The sequence below is a fragment of the Topomyia yanbarensis genome, chromosome 3, assembly GCF_030247195.1.
Source record: "Topomyia yanbarensis strain Yona2022 chromosome 3, ASM3024719v1, whole genome shotgun sequence".
Lineage (NCBI taxonomy): Eukaryota > Metazoa > Arthropoda > Insecta > Diptera > Culicidae > Topomyia > Topomyia yanbarensis.
The window spans coordinates 250,656,737-250,676,576 of record NC_080672.1 but is presented as its reverse complement, the minus strand read 5'-3'; the positions used below and the strand labels follow the sequence as shown (position 1 = coordinate 250,676,576).

Sequence of the window (19,840 nt, the reverse complement as noted above, 5' to 3'; positions counted from 1 at the left end):
ATAAACAACTTGCTGTCAATGTCAAAAGTCAAACCCGAGGCGCGGGTCTGTTTCTACACTGAAACGAAGACCATGGTATTAGGCAATCCATGAGACGTTTCTGATCAGCTGATTATTTCTTGTTTACTTATTCTGACGTTACTCCGAGGGGTGCGACGTCCGACAATATCGTTGACTCGATCCAACATCAAACGAATCGGACTAACAAAGTTATTTGTCGGACGAGTTTTTCTGTTCGCAGGAGTAGACTTGTTGACAGAACCCACCGCTGAATTGTCAAACAAACGTCTAATGGATTGCCTAATAAACTACTTTATTAGAGGTTAAAATTAAACAGGCTATACCAGTGCATTTGTAGACAATATAATATATTATGATATTATCATACTTGACTTGAGTATGATTCCTGTCATTTGTACCATGTGCATTCCGATATTGGCGAATCAAAGCGTGAGTGACCCACAGATGGCACGTATGTAAAAATGATGACGAGGAATTTGGCATCCGTCATAATACAGGGATTTTTTTAGTTTTTAAGAAAATTTCTCTAATGCCTTTAAAACGGAACCCAAAATGGTAAAACCACATTATGTAAGTTATAGAAATCTATCAAAGCTATAACTGCAAAAATCGTAGGTCAATTGAATAGTTTTAATCGCCGTGTGTTGTTCCCGCGCGTCTGAACTATTTTGGAGCATCTGGAAGTTCTACCACCTTTTTCAAAGTTCCCTCGTCTGGCTATCCAGTGTTTCATAAGTGGAAGCAGCGAGGGCTAAGCACTAGCAGGTTTGAGTGCGTCGTATTGAAAATATCCACGTATTTTGAATATAATTAAAGTAAATAATGAAAGTATTTAAAAATACTTCTGTTGTTCTTAATAAGGTACTTAATGTAATTAATATCGATGTGTGTATTTAAAGTACATATTGGCGGCAATTAAAATATTTTGTGCATTTAAAGTACGAAGGCGCTGTACTTAAAATCTTGCCTGTAATTAAAGTACAATGAATTTAACAGGTACTTTTTTAAATATTTACGGTACTTAATAGTACTTAAAGTAACTAAGTACTACTTTTGGTACTGCGTCGTGTTGAAGATTTAGTGCTTGCCCCTCGGGAAGCAGTTCTAGCACTTATCCGGCAAGCGCACCGAAATTATATGTGAGGCTCATTTTACTTCGACGAATATTATTGCAAGTAAGATAAGCTGCGAAAACCGCATTATCGGAAGGACGGATTCTCCTTTCACTTCCTTCATAAAAATTAAAGTATCATCCTTTCTGTAATTGCAGGCCTGACAGACGGGTGTCTCACAACACGTTTTATTTTTGTTTTGATTTTTCAATAGAGACATGGTATTTCTTACCATTTCATGGTGATTTGCAAAGTAGGTGGGTGGGAGACCAGGGTTGCCACATTGAAATCTGTATTTTTTCGTTAGAAATCTGTAAATCTGTATCGCTGAACTAAAAATCTGTATTAAAAATCTGTATGAATAATTTAGCTATAATCTTAAATAAAATCTTAATTATTCGGTGAAACAAATATTTTGGTATAACTGTTCAACAGATATTTATACCATTCTTTTACAATTTGGTAAATGGAATGATTGTAAATTTATGTTGGTCATTTTCGATGCCTTTCCAAGAAAAATTCGGAAAATTTAGTTTTGTCGAAGTCGTTGATAGCCAAGTGCAGATTTTTGACTGATTGCCTTTGTTTTTGTTAAAATTGATAATGTCGGGCTATTTATAAACATATGGTGCATCCAAACTTATAAGATTGAGGATGCTGTAGAAATCCGTTAAATGTTCCATTAGTTGTTTTTTTATATTTCGATTTGGGACTCGTGTAAAAATAGAGGAGCGTGCGATTGTTGGGGCGTATTCCAAATAAATTAAAATACGCAATGCAAATGAATAGTGCAAATCAATGAAGATTTTATATTTTATTATGAGCATGTAAAATAATTATTATTTATTCAAATTTTCTTCTGTGTGATGTTTATACATTGTTTTATTGAACTTACCTTTCATTGATTTTGTAAGTTTTATGTTATTTGCACATCCTTGGCTCATAACATAGGTTTTTGCCTTCAGAATTGCATCCATCGTATGGGAAGCCAATCGGTTTCTAGCTTTCGATTTGTTAGCGTTGTATAGCGAAAAAATTCTCTCCACACATGCCGAAGAATGTGGAATAATCAAAAATATTCGCACGAAGCATCGTAACATTGGATATAAGAACAAACCATCGCGTCTATTAGTATCCAATAACTATGGCCAGGTTGTATTCATCTCCATCGTTTTATCTTGTGTGATATTGATTTTCAGTCGTCTAAATTCATTGTCCAACTGTCGCCTATCAATCCCTTCGAGAAACCTTGGAAATTGCCGCATTAATCCGTTTAGGTTTGGTAGCTTAATGAAAGTTCCAGGGTTTATTAATGCGGCAGTTTTAATTACAGGATCCTTGAAGTCAAATCGTTTTAAAATCTGTTTAGTCAACTCGATATAAAAATCTCGACAAATTGATTTAAATGTTAATTGAACAGCATTTCCCAAAGCTTCCTCGGCGTTAATGCCGACGTAAACGTCTTCAGGTTTTTTCAAAAATAATTCAAAATCGGTAACATCCACATCATCGCCAGTAAACCGCTGAACATAATTCTCTTTACACAAGTTGCCCAAAATCAAAGCCAATAAAGTTTTTGTCTCGTTGTAAATTTCAAAAAAACTGAGAATTCTCTGACTGAAAAGTTCGGTTAGCGTTGTTGATGAGTGGTAATATATAATTAAGGAAAAGCATAATCGGTTTCGTCATTGAGATGAGTTAAAATGTGATTTGCCGTTGGGTTGTGGTCATATTTTACTTGGAACGAGAAGAATAACTTTAGTTCGAACCTTTTCGCAAGCATAGCTAGCACACAAGGCAAGTGAATGGCAGGTACACTTTATAGATATCATGTTCGGGCATTCTTTTTTGAACAAACGCATCACTGAGTTGTTCCGACCCATCATAACAGATGCTCCGTCTGATGCAAATTCTCTAAGATTCTTTTTGTAATTGATGTTGTCTCTCTCAAACTCCGAAACTATAACCGAATGCAGTGTCGCATCGTCTGCACACTCAATTTCTATCGCAGTGTAAAATCGGTCTTTGGCACAAAAAGATACCTTATCCATTACCCGGACAACAATTGCAAGCGTTTTATTGCTACTAAAATCGGTAGACTCATCGACGATAATGGAGAAAATATCACTTCTCATTTGTTCGACCAGTTCATCATGATGAGTCGCAGCAATAACCGACTCAACAACTGACGCCGTTTTGGTGCTTCCCAACTTTAGCTTTTGCAATAGCTTCGAATCTACGGTGAGTCCTCTCAACAAGTCAGTGAGCTTGTCAACTGCAGTAAAAGACACGTTGTTTTCCAAAGCCCATGCGCAGATTTTAAGTTCAGCCTCATTTACATTGTCTTGTAGAGAGGAATCATCTATCATCGATTCGGTTTCAAATCCCTCTTCCGCTTTACTTGCTGCGTTCCGATGCCGTTTCGTGGCGATATGTGTGCCTAGATTCGATTTCCCACCTCGAGCGATGCCAATTTTTGTGAGGCAGGTTTTGCAATAGGCGTGGTACGGATCATTTCGATATGCCTCAAAACACACAAGATCTGGCGAATCAATCCACTTCAAAGAAAAACGTTGACGTACCTTTGCTTTTGGTTCTTTTGTTGTTCTGCCTCTTTTTCTTTTCAGGCTTCTTCTGCCCATAATTTTTGCTGTCACTGAATCTTCTGAAGCACTGTCAAAAGCTTCCACTGAAAGAAATAGTTCTACATCAGTTTTGAGTTAAGAACATCTTCGTTAGTCAAAAATACCGTTAGATTCGCACTTCAGTACTGACGTCGAAAGTTGCTCAAAAGTAAATCCAAAAATGGATATATGTTACAGTAATGAAGTTACAAATGTAATATTTACATAAAGATCCATCCGTTAAGGAGTTTGAACTGATTGTTCTTCCAACTGGAACTGATGACATCGATGGAATCGAAACTGTACTGCCATCAACTATTGTTTCATCGGCTATGAATTATATTTGATGAAAATTTAAAGCCTTAAACATTTTTAATTATCAGAACCTACCTTTGAAGAAATAAGCATCGAGTGTTTTTTTCGCCATTTTAAAATATGGAATTTTGGAGGAAGTACGTGAAATTGCAACTCACAAAGTAATCGACTTACGCACGAACAGGCACAACCAATACAAACGAAACAACAACGCCAGCAATGTTCCTCTAGTAAAGGTCTGGACAAGATGAATTTGACGTATCAAAACTACCCACACTGTTTTATAGTGAACGGCATGTTACGGTTGCGGCGGATAGCCTAGAACAAATTTCCAATAGCCTATCGCTGGATAGCATTTAAATTATCCGTCATTTTTGTTTACATGGTACGGCAGCCAACAGAGTGGCGGCGAGTAGCTGAGCTGAGCTGGTCCTGACATTAGGATGGATAATAAAAATTATGTTACGGCCTACGGGTAGTCATAAACTTTTCTCATGAATTTTATTTCGATTGAGGTTTAGAAAAATCTGTAAAATCTGTATTTTGGATAAAAATCTGTAATCTGTATATACAGATTCTGTGTCAATAAATATTCGAGAAAATCTGTAAAATACAGAATAATCTGTATATGTGGCAACCCTGTGGGAGACCTTTGGTTTGAACACTGCAGGGTGTTTGTATGCCGCTTGTGTGTTTGCGTTGGGACTGGGACAAATTATTCTGGTTGCAGTTGAAAATCGAAATAGTGAACTTGCGCCTTTCGATTTTTCTCCTATTTTCAGCGTGTGTAACTAAAGCGCAACTGGTGTAACTGATGCGCAAGATGATTCTCTAACATGTATTGCGAATCTTTTCTTAAATCCACATTGCGACTTTTCAGCCATGCGCCACCGGGCCGTGCGTCGATTTACGCGCCCATCAAGTTTGCATAAGTGCGAGTGAGAAAACGTTTTGACGTTTGTTTTTGTTTTGATCGCACTCGTGTGTATCCCATATAGCAAGAACTCGACGAAATGCTAGATTATCTCGAGATAGACAATACACAAGATGCGCTTTAGTTGCCCACTCCGCAAATAGGCAAAAAACGAAAGGCGCAAGTCAATTTTTCGATTTTCAACTGCAGCCAGAATAATTTATTTTTATAATTGTGTGCGCGTTCGGTTGTTGAGACGCCAAATGTTTTAGTGGTTGGTATGTACGTAGGGTAATGAGCCTATTTGCATACACGTTTTATATTTCAGATATACGTGATGTGTTTTGGCACTAACGCATCTGGCTTGTTCCTGTATGTTTAAAGCACGGGTAAACTTAATTGGATTTGCGTCTACTGAAATGCGGTGGTGTATTGAAGATGTTGATGGGTAAGCACAGACTTAGTCTGTGGGGTAAGCGAATGTTTATGTTAGATCAGCTTCAGAATTGATTTTCGTTTTAAAAAGGTTAAACTGAAGCGATCTTTGGTAGTTAACCCAAAAGTAAAACCATTTGACGAAGAGAAAACATCGATTATTTTTTATCCCAGGTTTGCAAGCATTATTATTGTATGTTGTTCAAATTCCGTAGAGCATATTAAGCAGCGTAGAATTTTATATAGGAGGTTCAAAGCAAAACTGGAACGGAAGCAAATACCTTGCGTATTGTTTAATTATTTCAAAAATTAAAACTGATATACGCTGCCATTCTCTTTATTGCTTCATTTGAAACACATTTAGAACTTCTGTAGTAAAGTTCTAGATTCATGATTGTGACTGTTCTATAATACAGTCTTCATTCGTTGGTTGGGCCATAGCCTATATGTCCAACTAACGAATTTAATTCGCTAATTGGACCGACTGACAAATGTCAAAAACGCTCCAAAGAAGACATAAGTAGTGTAAAAGATTGTTAGATAGATTGTCAAAGTCAATTTGGCATGAGATTTTGACGTTCAGATGCTTTTTAGATGGACAATGGTCCATCTAGCGGAGGTCCAACTAAAATGCGGTCCAGTTTAAAAGTGTCCAACCAGCGAATCGTGTATCGATTATATTGTACAAAGTTGCTAATAGTAATCGATCAAGGCTAAGATATAATTGGTTAATTTAAATAATCAATTAGATTAAAAGCATACCCGAATAGAAATGTACAGTAACAAAACCATGATTATCACTGTGACAGTACAGTAATTTTACAATAATTTACAGTAAGTTTTAGTGTTATGCTACAATACAAAAACAATAAACTTTAACGTTTTTACAGTAAATTTCAATGTAAAATAGACTTTTACAGTGAAAAAGGGGGGTGGTTATGTATCTTAACATTAAAAAAATCAATTTTTTTCCATACATTTTTTTCTCGCAAACAGTAAAATTTAATGTGAATGCACTGTATCAGTTTTTTGCTCAACAGTGAAATTTATTGTTACATGAAATTTTATTGTAAATCTACTGTGAGAACTTGGCATCGAACAATATTAAAACAGTAATAACTATAATATTTATTGTTTTATGATTGTTTGTAGGGTAAATGCTATTGTAAAATTCTATCCGGGTAGCATGGCGTTGTACTATAATTTATAATTTTGCTATTGTCGGAAGCCAAATAATAAATTTTGTTTGTATAACAGATTATAACATATAGAATCGGGGAGTAAATTTACCAATTTCTTTTGCCATGCGCAATACTCTGTTGCAACAAATGACACTGAGTTGTACTGAATTCCCTAGATATCTTTTATTATCAATGGACTGCAAATATATTTATTTGCAAAAAATGAAGACTTGTAATTTAAAGAAAGGTCATGCCTCGAAAGCCAGTGTCCAGGGATTTTTTCAATGGCTACCTACTTTTCCAAGAATATAAATACTTACTCTGATATTTTGATCCATTTCTTTTTCATGGCATTGGTTTCTATAGAACTCATTAATCTCTTTGGAACGAGAATTCCGAACGAAACAATTAGCAAACTATAACGATGACTGGAAAGAGATTGCATTACAAGCGACTGAATACACGACTTTTGTGCTATCGACAATAAAATAATAGATAATATAGCCCATTTAGTTACTTTATTTAAATCGTCATTATTTTAAAAATTGATTTCATTCGTTTTATAAATATTGGACTTCACGTTATTCATTTTATATATTTAATTGGTTTCATTCTTTGGATTTATTCTGATCATAAAATTCAACTCATGCATTTTTTTCTATTCAATTGACTAATATTATTTTACTGTTTATATTTAATGGATTTTAATATTATTCTCAATTCATACATATTCAGTTCCTTCATTTTAAAATCTTATATTTATTATTTCATTTTATGAATTTGATATATTTTGGCTTTATGAAGTTTTGATTTCATTTAAACCTTTTTTTGATTTTACATAATTCATTCAATTTTTTCAAGATTTTATCCGTGCAGGACTCAGACTTGAACCCACCTGCAAACTAATGAATTAAGATTTTTGACAGCTAATTTACAACCACAGATGCAATTTATCGCCAAAGGATTTTGGTTTGTGTACCTCACGAAGTACCTAACCTCAACCGGTTTTTGCAGTGTAAAATGTTTTGTTTCCCCACGAAATAATTCGACAGCGTTTCTTAACGTTTCTTAATTAACTAGAAAGACTTTTTATCAGTGACAGTAATTTATGTATGAAATCTCACTGCCAGGTGGATTAAGTCGGTTTTTCACCTAGAGATAGATTCCGCATATTGTCGCGAGGATTTGGTGACACAAACTATTGAAAACATTGAAAAAGGTTTTAACTGGTGCCTTCACCCAATATGCTCACGCCTTATAGGTATTACTTTGTTTCCCTATATTTTTACACCACTCAAATGAATTTCGCATTAGGTATACAACATAGAAGGCTACTCTAAGGTCATTCTGGACCGATTTTTTGACATTAAAAATGTCTTACTCCACTATCTGGGGCTAGGTGTCATTCTAAAATCTAAACTATCTCCCATGTAACGAAACTATGTAAGGTTTGCACGCTTATTACTCCGATATTACTAGATGGATTTTAATCATTCATACACCAACCGATTCCGAAACACCTAACTTAAATATTGATAATAATTTAATATCTCCCCAATAAAAGTAGACTTTTGGAAATTGGTAAAATTAAAAAGTTCACAAAAAACGGGAAAATTACCACTCGTGAGGCAGATTTCTCAGACACAGCCGTCAAGAGAGGGCAGCTTAGTTGCTCAATGAAACACGAATAGTCATAAATAGAAGCAACGCATGTCCGTTTAAATCAGTTGTTGCTCTTATCCCATACGAGTAACAACGTCTCCCGGCGATGCTATAAGCGCTATCGATTTTCGGTAACGTTGGCATTTGCACACACTCGCACCTAAGTGACTAAACCATATACGGTTAGTTTATAAATAGAGGTGATGCGTACCCGTTTGAATCAGTTTTTGTTCTTATGTCGAACGAGTAAGATCATGGTTGCAGCGTCTGGGCACTGCAATAAGCGGTAGACGCTATGCATTTTCGGCAGCGGTGGCCGTGTGCTGATTTTTCGGGTACCAGCACGGTGTCACAGAATGATTTTCAAAGTGGGTGGGCGGGGTGGTTTGGATTTAATTCAATACGGTGTGTGCTGCTTAATAGTGTTGCGTTTGAAAAAAATATATTTATTTTTATGCATGCGTGTGCGTTGTAACTTGTTAATCCATGTTTACGGCGCTTTGTAGCTGCGTAGGGTAAAGAGCCTATTGGTTTTCATGTTTCATATTTCGGTTATATGTTTTTTATCAGTAAGGCATCTGACAACGTGCTTCTGTAGTTATTGCACTGTTTAGCAGCGTAGTATTTTATATAGGAGAGTACACCCAAGTTTTTTTTACTCGGATTTTGAAATTTACGCGGTTTTCATTAACGCGTTTTTTTAAATTTACGCGGTTTTCATTTACACGGCCTGTATCCCCTGCGTGAAAAATCTGAGTGTAATTGCATCGGAAACAATCACATTTCCAGCAGAACTTTTTGTTTTATAATTTCAAACACTTTTGTTTCGTACTGCACACAACGGAAAATTTTAAAACAGAACTTACCGTCCCAGCAGCAGTTTAAGCGGGTGTTCTTTTTCGATTAAAATTCAAGTCTTAAGCGTTACTGGACTTTTGTTTTCCTAGTTTATCCAGTCAGAATATCTGTCCTACCCTATGTATTTAAAACACAGTTCTAATTGCGTTTTAAAGTATACAACAAATAGAACGGTTGGGTATACTAATTTAAATTTTAAAATAAATCTGTTTTAAATTATGAAACAAACCGCTGTACTGAAGATATAATTATGTCAGTCCTATTACCACATAAAACACCTATATAACATAAAACGCTGCAAAATTGGTTTAATAATACAATGTTTACACTACAGAGTTATAACACGTTTTAATAATTGGCAACAAGAAAAATGTCACCAAGATAGCATAAAAACCCGTTTTAACTGGTAGTGCGAACGTTGTATAACAATGTAATTTATCAAATAATTTCATTTGTTCAACCAGTAATCGATCAAGAAATACTTAACCTTGAGATTGTTTACTTAAGTTCATTAGTACATTATTGAAAAGTTAAATGGAAAATGAAATTTCATATTTCATGGAGAATCTGTATATTTCCGTTGGCGGGTGTGGGCTTCCTCATCACAGCTCTCAATATGGAACTTTTCTTTTGAATATATTTTCTGGACAGACCAGCCTATTTTTACTATATGGATCAGCCAAATAATGCCAATCACCTAGTGAGCTACATTTTTAATGTCACCGTGGTCGTGTCCTGTACACAACCCTTTAATTTTTTTCACTTTTCGTTAGTTCATTCCATCCTACCTACAAACCTCACTCTCGTTTCAAATCGATAAGAAGCGATTTTGAACATTCCCACGTCTTCGATATGCCGAAAGAATTCATTCACCAAATCTGTCAAAATCAAAACGGTCGAAACGCGTTGCCCTGGATGTAGAAAAAGAAAGGAGGGCATTTGTCGTTGTTGAAATTGTTAGTTTTTGTTTGTGCAATTAAGCATGGCGATCTGGCCTGTAAAACGCTAATATTTACGTCGCTAACTAATCGTATTATGTGGTTTTCCCTTTCACATTAGTTTGTTCAAAAATAATTACAAGCGCACTCTCTCGTAGAGAAATGTTTCCATCTTTAGTATATTATTGTGATTATCACTGGAAATTAGCGAAAAAACAAGATAGCGACAAGATTGCGAAACCGCCATTTTTAAGATTTAACTTTTTCAATTCCGCAAGTCTACAAAAATGTAATTTGAATTGATTTTTATATGAAGTGTTCGAGCGACTATTGGTCTTGAACCAAGGAAAAACTTGGGAGGATGCAAAGGAATCGATTTAGGAATCAAAAAGGCACACTAATCAATAAATTAAATGGGTACCAAAAATAGTAACAAATAATTTCCGATTTTCGCTCAACAGGTAGTGAAGCGGTGAATAAATCCATGAACTGTCAATTCATCACCGTTCGATACCTGACCAACTGGGCCCATATATTGCTAGATGTTTGTTTAAAGTGAGCGGATGGAGCTAACAGGGTATATTTTCAATTCTTTCACTATTTTGAATTGATTCCGTCGCATGCTAATCTTCGGTGAAAAGCACAATATACCACGGCTTGAAAGAACACTTCGCAAGAGAAAAGACGTTTGGGATTTACGATGTAACATAACTGACAGTTTTATGTTCCGATATTTCTATAAACGCCTCTGTAAACAGTTTCAAGATTTTTCTTTGTTGTGTCACTTATTAACAGTAGGAAACCTTAGCTCAATTGAAGACTGCAGTAGACGGTGAGTGGAACTGGTTGTAATTAGAAAGTTAATTCATTGAACACTATTTACTACAATTAATCTTTTTTTTCTATTCCCTTATTTATTTAATCAAACAGGGATCTAAGCACTATCTATATCTATCCGATCCGTTTCAGTGACGGTTCAGTACCGTGTACGGACACCGATATTCTTTCATACACTTATGCAAGCATCCCCACTTCTCCGGCATGGTGCTGTGCCGGACATGTGTGAATGTTCGCTTATAGAATAGATGAAAGAATATTTGAGGGCGAGATGGACCGTGAACGGTCTTAGCCGTCAAGCTCACTTGACACAGCAAAGGAAAAAAGAGAATATTTTTTGTCCGTGCACGGTACTAAACCGTTACTGAATAAGATCGGAGAGGTGTGAATTTGGCTTTAATCGGACAGCGACATTTCGCAGCGGATACTTATGACCATTTCAATTAAAATGTCACTCCGTGAGATCAATGGTACTGTCTATCTGGAAGATCGGAGGACGAACAACCAGTTTATCGAAAGTTCCACTTACTCCGAAGAATGTCAAGAACACTATACAAAAGTACCTGACAATGTTTCCATATGTTCTTGATAGAAAACACAAGTATAGCATCAACGCTGACTTAAGATGAGGTTTGGATGGATAATCAGTAGTTCAATATTTTGTCAAACACAGAACTAAATTGGAGCGCATTGTGGCACGTAAGCCACATTAATTCGTCCCAAAAGAAATCAGCCACCGGAACCAATTTTAAATCATTTGGTTCTAGCAGTAAAATCTAAATTGGGGAAATATGTACTGGAAATGGCTCATGCAGAATAATATCGTTTTTCCAGAAATAATCAATCTACAACATCTCTTGCTAGGATTGAACTAGGTCATCAACCGGTTACAGTTTTACCAAGTATTGTGTACTGCAGATTTCAAATCAAACCACTGGATCAATCAAATGTGGTCTAAGATATGAAAAGTACGAAATATACTACTTTCTACATTGACGTTTTTCTTTACTAAGAAAAAGAACCCAAGTTGTTAAAATGTTCCTCCGGTTATGTCAGAGACATTACCCACCCACCCATCTTTTACTAATGTTGATTGCTGAAAATTGATGTTACATAACGAAAATATATAAATTTCAGTTAAAGTGTATTACTAGAACCTGTAAAGATCCATTAGTTGTTTTATTGAGGGAACATAATTTGTCCCCGCTTACCGCGGATCCAGCGGGCCAGTTTGATGTCATTCGGCATGATGGTTATGAGCTTGGCTTGGATGGCATACTATTTCGTATTCTCGTGCAAAGCGACCCAGGTAGGCCGGGGTGCCATTACGACTGAGCTTGCGGGATGACTGTTTGCTACGGACCATGGTGCGAAAAATACTGCTCAGCTACTACTAGCAATACAACGATGGTCAACCGAATGATGATAAAATCCGACAGACCGATATTTATGTATTCTGGTTCCAGTTGAAAATCGAAATAGTGAACTTGTGCCTTTCGATTTTTCTCCTATTTTCAGCGTGCAGAACTAAAGCGCAACTGGTGTAGATGATGCACAAGAGCATTCTCTAACATGTACACAAGATGCGCTTTAGTTGCCCACTCTGCAAATAGGGAAAAAACGAAAGGCGCAAGTCAATTCTTCGATTTTCAACTGCAACCAGAATATAGTCGCACGAATATGCACTACCATCGCTCTCTCGCTAGTTTTCGCGCCATGTGCCTTTCCATTCCGTTCGTCTGCAAATACTAGCATAACCAAAACGGATATGTCGTCTTTCGCCCACCATCCGGTATTCAGTCGTTCCAGGAGATGCCCTGTTCGCTTCAAGCAGCAAACACGAATGATAATAGAAATAAATTTGCAACAGACCTATATTTAAAACTTTCCATTTTTTGTACGGTTGGTGCACTATATTGACGGCTCTGAACGAGATGGGCTGAAATTTTCAATCCGTTTTCGGAAGGTTTTCCAAAACGCTATTTTTCCGTTAACATTTTCCAAAATTTAATGCATCATTGGTACACACATTTTCGACAAAATCGCGAAGAAATTGATTTTTCTATTCAGTCCTCCATCTTACTCACAGTGTCGGTCTTAGGTTACCTTCCCTAGTACTAAAATTGCTTCGTTATGTATCTTTGTGTAATTTTGAGTATCGAAAAAAATTAATAACACATTTGAAACAATTTGGGCCTGTTCAGGAGCGTTTTATTTTGTATAGGAGTTTCAAAGTAGAACTGGAACTGAAACATTCACATCCCCAGCAGAGCGTTTTGTTTTATAATTTCGAACAGTTTTGTTTTAAAATTTAAAACTGCTATACGACGCCGACACTTAGACCCGATAGACTGGGGAAAACTAAATTCGAATGCAGTGACTCTGAAAGCACGGCGTGACATGAATTTTAAACTGAATAGAACATCCGCTAAAACTGCTGCTGGGGACAGTTTTAAAATTTTCAGTTTTATATAATAGAACTGTCAAAATTATGAATCTAGAACTGAAACACTCCTGAACATGCTCTTAAGCGGACCCTACACGTGTAGAAATATTGTCAATAAATTGAATATTGATCAATATATTGATCGTGTAAGGGTATCTTGAAAATATTGATCATGTAGAAATCAAATGGGATTGACGTATTGAAGCAGTCTTGACAATACTTTTATTGACAATATTCTTGTCCCGTGTAGGGCTTTAGGGCATGTTCAGGAGCGTTTCCTTTTGTATAGGAGTTTCAAAGTAGAACTGGAACTGAAACATTTACATCCCCAGCAGAGCGTTTTGCTTCATAATTTCGAACAGTTTTGTTGTAAAATTTAAAACTGTTATACGACACCGTTCTATTTGTTGATGACTTTAAAACACGTTTAGAACCTAGGGGCAGATCACTCTAGAAATGTATAACAAATATGCATCAAATTAGAAAAAAATGCATTTAATTTCCATTTTTGCATCAACTTTGCACTCCCTCGTAGAAAAGTTTGTTTAACAAACGTCCTACGCTGATTCACTTTGTTCGACGTTTTGTTGAATGTAGGGCTAATTTTTTGTAGGGTTTTGACGTTTTACACGCAACTCAAAATACATTGCACGCAACGCAAAATACATTACGAATTTATATTTTGATGGAAAAAAATGCATTTCATTTAGCTGATTTTTAAAAATGCATCACAAGTGATCTGCCCCTAGTTTAGAACTGTGTTTTAAATTCATGCAAAGTTTTCAGCACAGACACTTAGACCACATAGACTGGGAAAAAATAAATTTGAATGCAGTAACGCTGAAGGTATAGCGAGACATGAATTTTAAACTAAATAGAACATCCGCTAAAACTGCTGCTGGGGAAAGCAAGTTCTAGTTTTAAAATTTTCGGTTTTATATTATAGAACTATCAAAATTATGTATCTAGAACTGAAACACTCCTGAACATGCTCTTAGAACATTGAACAAATTTTGTTATAATCAGCTATTTTTTGAGTTGAATTAAAGACCGTTTCTCCTTTATTCTATGATGGGACTGGTACTTTTCTTTCATATGGAAGAAACTCTTATGCTTTTATGGGTAGTAAATGCAATGCGCAAAACCGGAAAGCAACCTATTGTCTTCATTTTACATTTTGGCCCTGAGAAGGAAATAAAAAGTGCTGTGCTGGAAAATAGCAAATGCCAAGCCACTCTAGTGTGTATATACTATTGTGCTCATTGAATATTTTTTAATGATTCCATATTATATTGGGAAATAAGTAACCGAAGTTTCTTTTTTTGTAAGGAGTCTAGAGCAAATACTCCTGTTGAGATTCATGAGATTTAGGGGTTATATACCTTTTTGTGTATGAATGTTGAGGAAATATTGGATTGTTTTAAAGGTTCATAGCAATAATTTTATTACATCAAAGTTATAATTCTATTATAGTACATTATTCAGTGAAAAATAAGCATTATTTTATAAAAAAAAAATTAATTCTTCGAGGGTGCTCCTAATTTTATTCAGAGGAATAGTTAAGCTCTGAAATAAATGATTACTATCAAGCGTTTAATACAGCAAAGATCAACAAGATAATATCCTACGAATTAAAATTGAGTTTAATTAGCTCGATACAGATATCGTTACAAATTTTTTGGAAAATAAATACAGATGAAAAGATTTTGTTGGATAAAAGTGCAAATTTGATTTTGGCAACCCTGGTCTTCGCATATCTCTCTCTTAAGGTCGATTTTCCCCCCTGTTTAACTTTTAACCGATGCGTTAAACCTGGTTTAAAAGTTAAGCATAGGTGGAGAAATTGACCCTTACTGGTAGGGTACTGTTTCCAAATGACTTTAAAACATTGGTTACAAACATGCAATATTGAATCATTGTGGAGCAAAAGTTTCATAATTTAACAACACACGGGTCATTCAGCATATGGATATTGTAGGCCTTAATATCCGCTACACTTCTCATACATATATGGCCTCAGTCTGACTATCATTAGCGTCAAGAGAAATTTTGTAATCGCCTTCATCGTCGAAAAACCTCCGAAAGGTGAACTCAAAAAATCCATGATGAAAAGGCTTGTTACTGTCCAAAGGCTCATCAAAGCTGTGTCCAGCTTCTTCGCATGAAGATTCGTGCAGCTTCGCTGGGTCAATCGGGTCAAAGTTAGAAGTGTCAGTAGGATATTTAATTTTTGGTTCATAAGGAGCAGTCTGATTTCGCAAATCTTTTGTAAAATCGATGCTTCGAAAGAATGGATGCGATTTTATTTCATCGACGTTCCTTCCTATCCGCTCGTCTTCATTTTGGCATAATCGAAGGATAATATTTTGTGATTCCGGTGATAGTTGAGCTTCTGCTGGAATTTTCAGTGTCAATCTCCAGTTGATTACCTTTAATTGTGTTTCTTCAGCTGTATTGGCCAGAAAAGGTGGTTGTCCTACCAACATTTCGTACAAAATAACACCAACACTCCACCAATCACAGAGTTGAGTATAACCACTTCTCAATAACACTTCTGGAGCAATATAGTTGGGAGTTCCAACAATTGAATGTGCCTTAGCCCGATTCTTTTCTCTAAATTTTCGCCTTTCTAAAGGTGGTGGAATTTCTGTGCCAGCTTTACTCCATGCTTCCATTGAATCCTGTCTCGCATGGTCTCCATTTTTTTGATAATATTTAGAATCATGAGTCCATCGGAATCCTGTACACAAACCAAAATCTGTGAGCTTTATATGGCCTTTTCTGTCAATCAATACGTTATCGGGCTTTATATCCCTATGGATAAATCCCATTTTATGAACACTTTCTATAGCACACGTTAATTCAGCAACATAGAATCGAGCTAAATCCTCCTCGAAGATTCCTTTTTTAATTAAAAGAGACATTAAATCACCGCCTGGAATATAATCCATCACGAAATATAAATTTTCCTTATCCTGGAAGCTATAGTACAATTTCACAACCCATTCATTATCCGCTTCAGCCAAAATATCTCTCTCAGCTTTGACGTGTGCTACTTGATTCCGTTTCAGGACATCTGCTTTTCGAAGTGTTTTCATCGCGTACAGATGGTTAGGAGTATCGATTTTCTTAACTAATGTTACTTCGCCAAATGCTCCCAATCCTATGGTCTTGATTCGTGCGAACATTGATTTGTCCATTTTAGCGCGTTTTAGGCGAATATAGTTGCTTTCCTTTTGACAAAGGAGTTTACGCATCTCAATTTTTGTTTCTTCTGGAAGATCCAGTTTGGACATTTCGCTCTCCAACTGTTTAATACGAAAATTTCGTTGTGTGTACGATTTCAATACGTTTTCAATATGCTGTTCCATAAAAAATTTATAAGCTTGTGGTGAGTAGTGTCGAACTTTACACTCAAACCGCTCAGCTTCCTTTTCCTTTGAAATATTTTTTCGTTCTGGAATTGGAGATTGGTGTTTTATTTTTTTGGGATGTTCCCCTTGTAGTTGATTTTTTTTAATAGATGCCTTTTCTTGGTCATCTAAAGTTGTATTGTGTGCAAAATTGAGCCTTGCATTGGACCGATAGCTTTGTCTAACATCGTTATTATTACCTCCCATTTCAAAACGTAGCTGCTGATTGGTACACCGTACCGCCGAGGATCCGATAGATAAATTGACATTTTTGCTACCGTTATTATAGGTAACGTTTTTAACGATACCTGATACACATGGCTCATTTGCTTTCGAACTAAATGTTACAGCATAGTTTAACTTCTCGGACATATTTTTTCCAGCGTTGCTGTTGTTGGTACTGTTAACAATAGTATTATTATTACTCGTTAAAGTACTAGAACATTGACTATTATTATTAGTGTGGTTTAACATGTTGAGATTATTATTACTAGTACTATGTACAATATTACTACCGATTTCTGTATCATGTAAATTACTGTTATCATTATTATTGCTGGCACTAAAGATAATGCATCCTTCTGTATAAGGTGGAGGCGGTTGTAAATTATTTTGTTGTGGGTGTTTTTGTTTCAGTATCATGGTTGTATCATATGATGGTGGCTCGGCGTTACTAGCAATTAATGAAACCCTACTGTCTGAAGCTTTTGCTGGCAGCACTCCCGGCCCTGTGTTGATTGTTGCACCTTGCCTATTTTCCGGTGAAATGTGTTGTTGGCTAGCAGAAACATTGCCTGGCTTCTTGTTTATATGTTTCTGTTGCAACGACTTTGCGTAGGACGGAGGAGGTGGAGGAGGTGTTGAACTAGATGGCACAGAAGATGAACAGGTGCCTGTTGTCGGAGAAGCAGGAGCCACAGCATTTTGTAAAACTGGTTTTTGAACTTGTGTTGATTTCACCGAATGCATTATAATTGGGAGTTGTGTATTTGTTTGACGAGCACTTCTTGCTGGTGGCAATGCAATTGGTTTTGCTGTTGAATTGCTCAGAGCGATATTTTGCGACACGGTTATAGGGGACGGCGATCCTGCAGAGGCGCTGGAATAGATGCCCGAACTAGGACTTTTGCGAAAATCTTGCGATGTTTGTGTAGGACTTTGTCTACATTGCATAGATATCATATAACTTGGTGGAGCTACCTGGCTGATAGGCAAAATAGGATAAGGTGGAGGTGGTTCTGTTGTGCTGTTACTATAAAATGCTGACATTTGTTGATTTAATTGTTGTTGAACCTGTGGACCGTTTTGCACTACAATGGGTTGCCTTAGATTGCTATTACTCGATATAGGAGATGTACCACGTGCAGGACTTGGCGACTGAAATTGGCCATTGCGTGAAGTAGGCACAGATGCAGGCGACATTCGTTTGAGAAACTGCTGAAGAGGCGGTGGTGTTGATGGAGTAGAAGAGCATCTTGGTGGTGGTTTAGGGGGCACATCACTGAAATTAGAAGGGCATGGTGAAGGAGAAAACTGTGCTCTTCCAGACCCTTGTTGCTGTTGTGAATGAGGACTGTTTGAACGCGAGCTTCCTGCACCCGAATCTATCGCAGGGCTGCTTCGTTGTAGATGTACGGAAGACTGTGGTATTTCTCTTTCAATGCTTGTTTTTCGTATTAACCTTGAAGTGGATGGGCTCTGTGGAATTCCATGTCCGGCTTCATATGACTTCAAATCATCTTTTATTTTTTCTAGGGCTGCAGCATTGTACGCTGGATTGCGTGATGCGGAAGGTGTGTTTCCGCTTTTCGAATTCATTGTGGCGATGAATTTTCATGTCAATGGTGAACAATTTTCGTAAATATTTTTCAGGCGTACTCGAGTATTGAGGCTACAAGACCTCTACACACAATTGACATGTCGGCTTTATGGTGCTAAAACGGTAGCCACGAGTATAAAATACGCAAATCCGCTTTAGTTTCGTATAATCTTTTTCTAACTGAGTTACTGTAATGCCTATAAAAAAATAATTGATTTAACGTTTTATGTCTATACCACCTATGATTAATGTATTCGTAACTCTTTATGCAGAAGCAATCCTTCGTAAATCCTTCCATACTAAAGTGTCACATTAACTGCATTCATTATAGAAAATTTCATTTTGTCACATAAGTATCTCAGATATGCTATATATGTAGTTACAAGGTTATATAGCTTAAATTTTATAAATTAATTTTAAAAAAATATTAAATAATCACTACTTTGACTTTTATCAACATTGGAACCAGAGTATATATGAGGAGAGTTACGACAATTGTCAATGATTAGCTGTCAGTGTCATTCAAAACCAAGATGGTAAAGGTGATCACATTTTCCTATGGATATTAATGCGATTGTCATCTTCCTCTATAAAACAAAAACATGAAGAAAAAATCATGAACAAATGACGTAATGGCCGTTTCTGTTATCAGAAGTTTGATTTCGGTTCGTTAATAATTATTTTCCATCAACAGTTTCGTAAGAGAAATCCGGGATTTGTCCCTAGATTTCGAATCGTGAGATCCGAGGAGATGCTCATCCATCAATTCGAGCATCCATTTCTTTTCGTCCTGCACCAAACAATTAGTACATGTGAAATCAGTGGTTTATGTTTCGTTACTTAAAATTCGGCTGCGTGAAAAATATATGCATTGCACCTTGCAAGAGGGAAGACATTGAGTTCAATGATTTTCGTCGATTATGCTTTGGAACACAACCTCGATACGAATTTCGTTTTTTAGAATATAAACCATAAGGGCATGTTCAGGAGCGTTTTATTTTGTATAGGAGTTTCAAAGTAGAACTGGAACTGAAACATTCACATCCTCAGCAGAGCGTTTTGTTTTATACACAGATAAAAATATTTTGTAATTTTAAGTTTATTTTCATACACATATTTGGAGCATGAATATAAATGTAAAATTAAGTTCCACCACAAATACACACGACTTGTCGTACGTTCTTCAACGAATTTTATTATAATTTTACACGTGGATTGAAAATTACAGTTTCTTTAAACGGAAAACCAATGCACTTCAATGTATTT

The 19,840-nt window shown here is 36.2% G+C and overlaps 1 protein-coding gene across 1 annotated transcript; it reads right to left on the bottom strand.

Annotated features, from left to right (window-relative positions):
• Nucleotides 1-14,783: 14,783 nt before the first annotated feature.
• On the bottom strand, nt 14,784-19,027 carry LOC131690216 (serine/threonine-protein kinase Warts). The gene is made up of 2 exons (XM_058975797.1): nt 18,836-19,027; nt 14,784-18,771 (listed from the first exon to the last, which is right to left on the bottom strand). The coding sequence occupies exon 2, from the start codon at nt 18,571-18,573 to the stop codon at nt 15,343-15,345; it is 3,231 nt and encodes a 1,076-aa protein (XP_058831780.1). The 5' UTR covers nt 18,574-18,771; nt 18,836-19,027; the 3' UTR covers nt 14,784-15,342.
• Between the last annotated feature and the right edge of the window lie 813 nt (nt 19,028-19,840).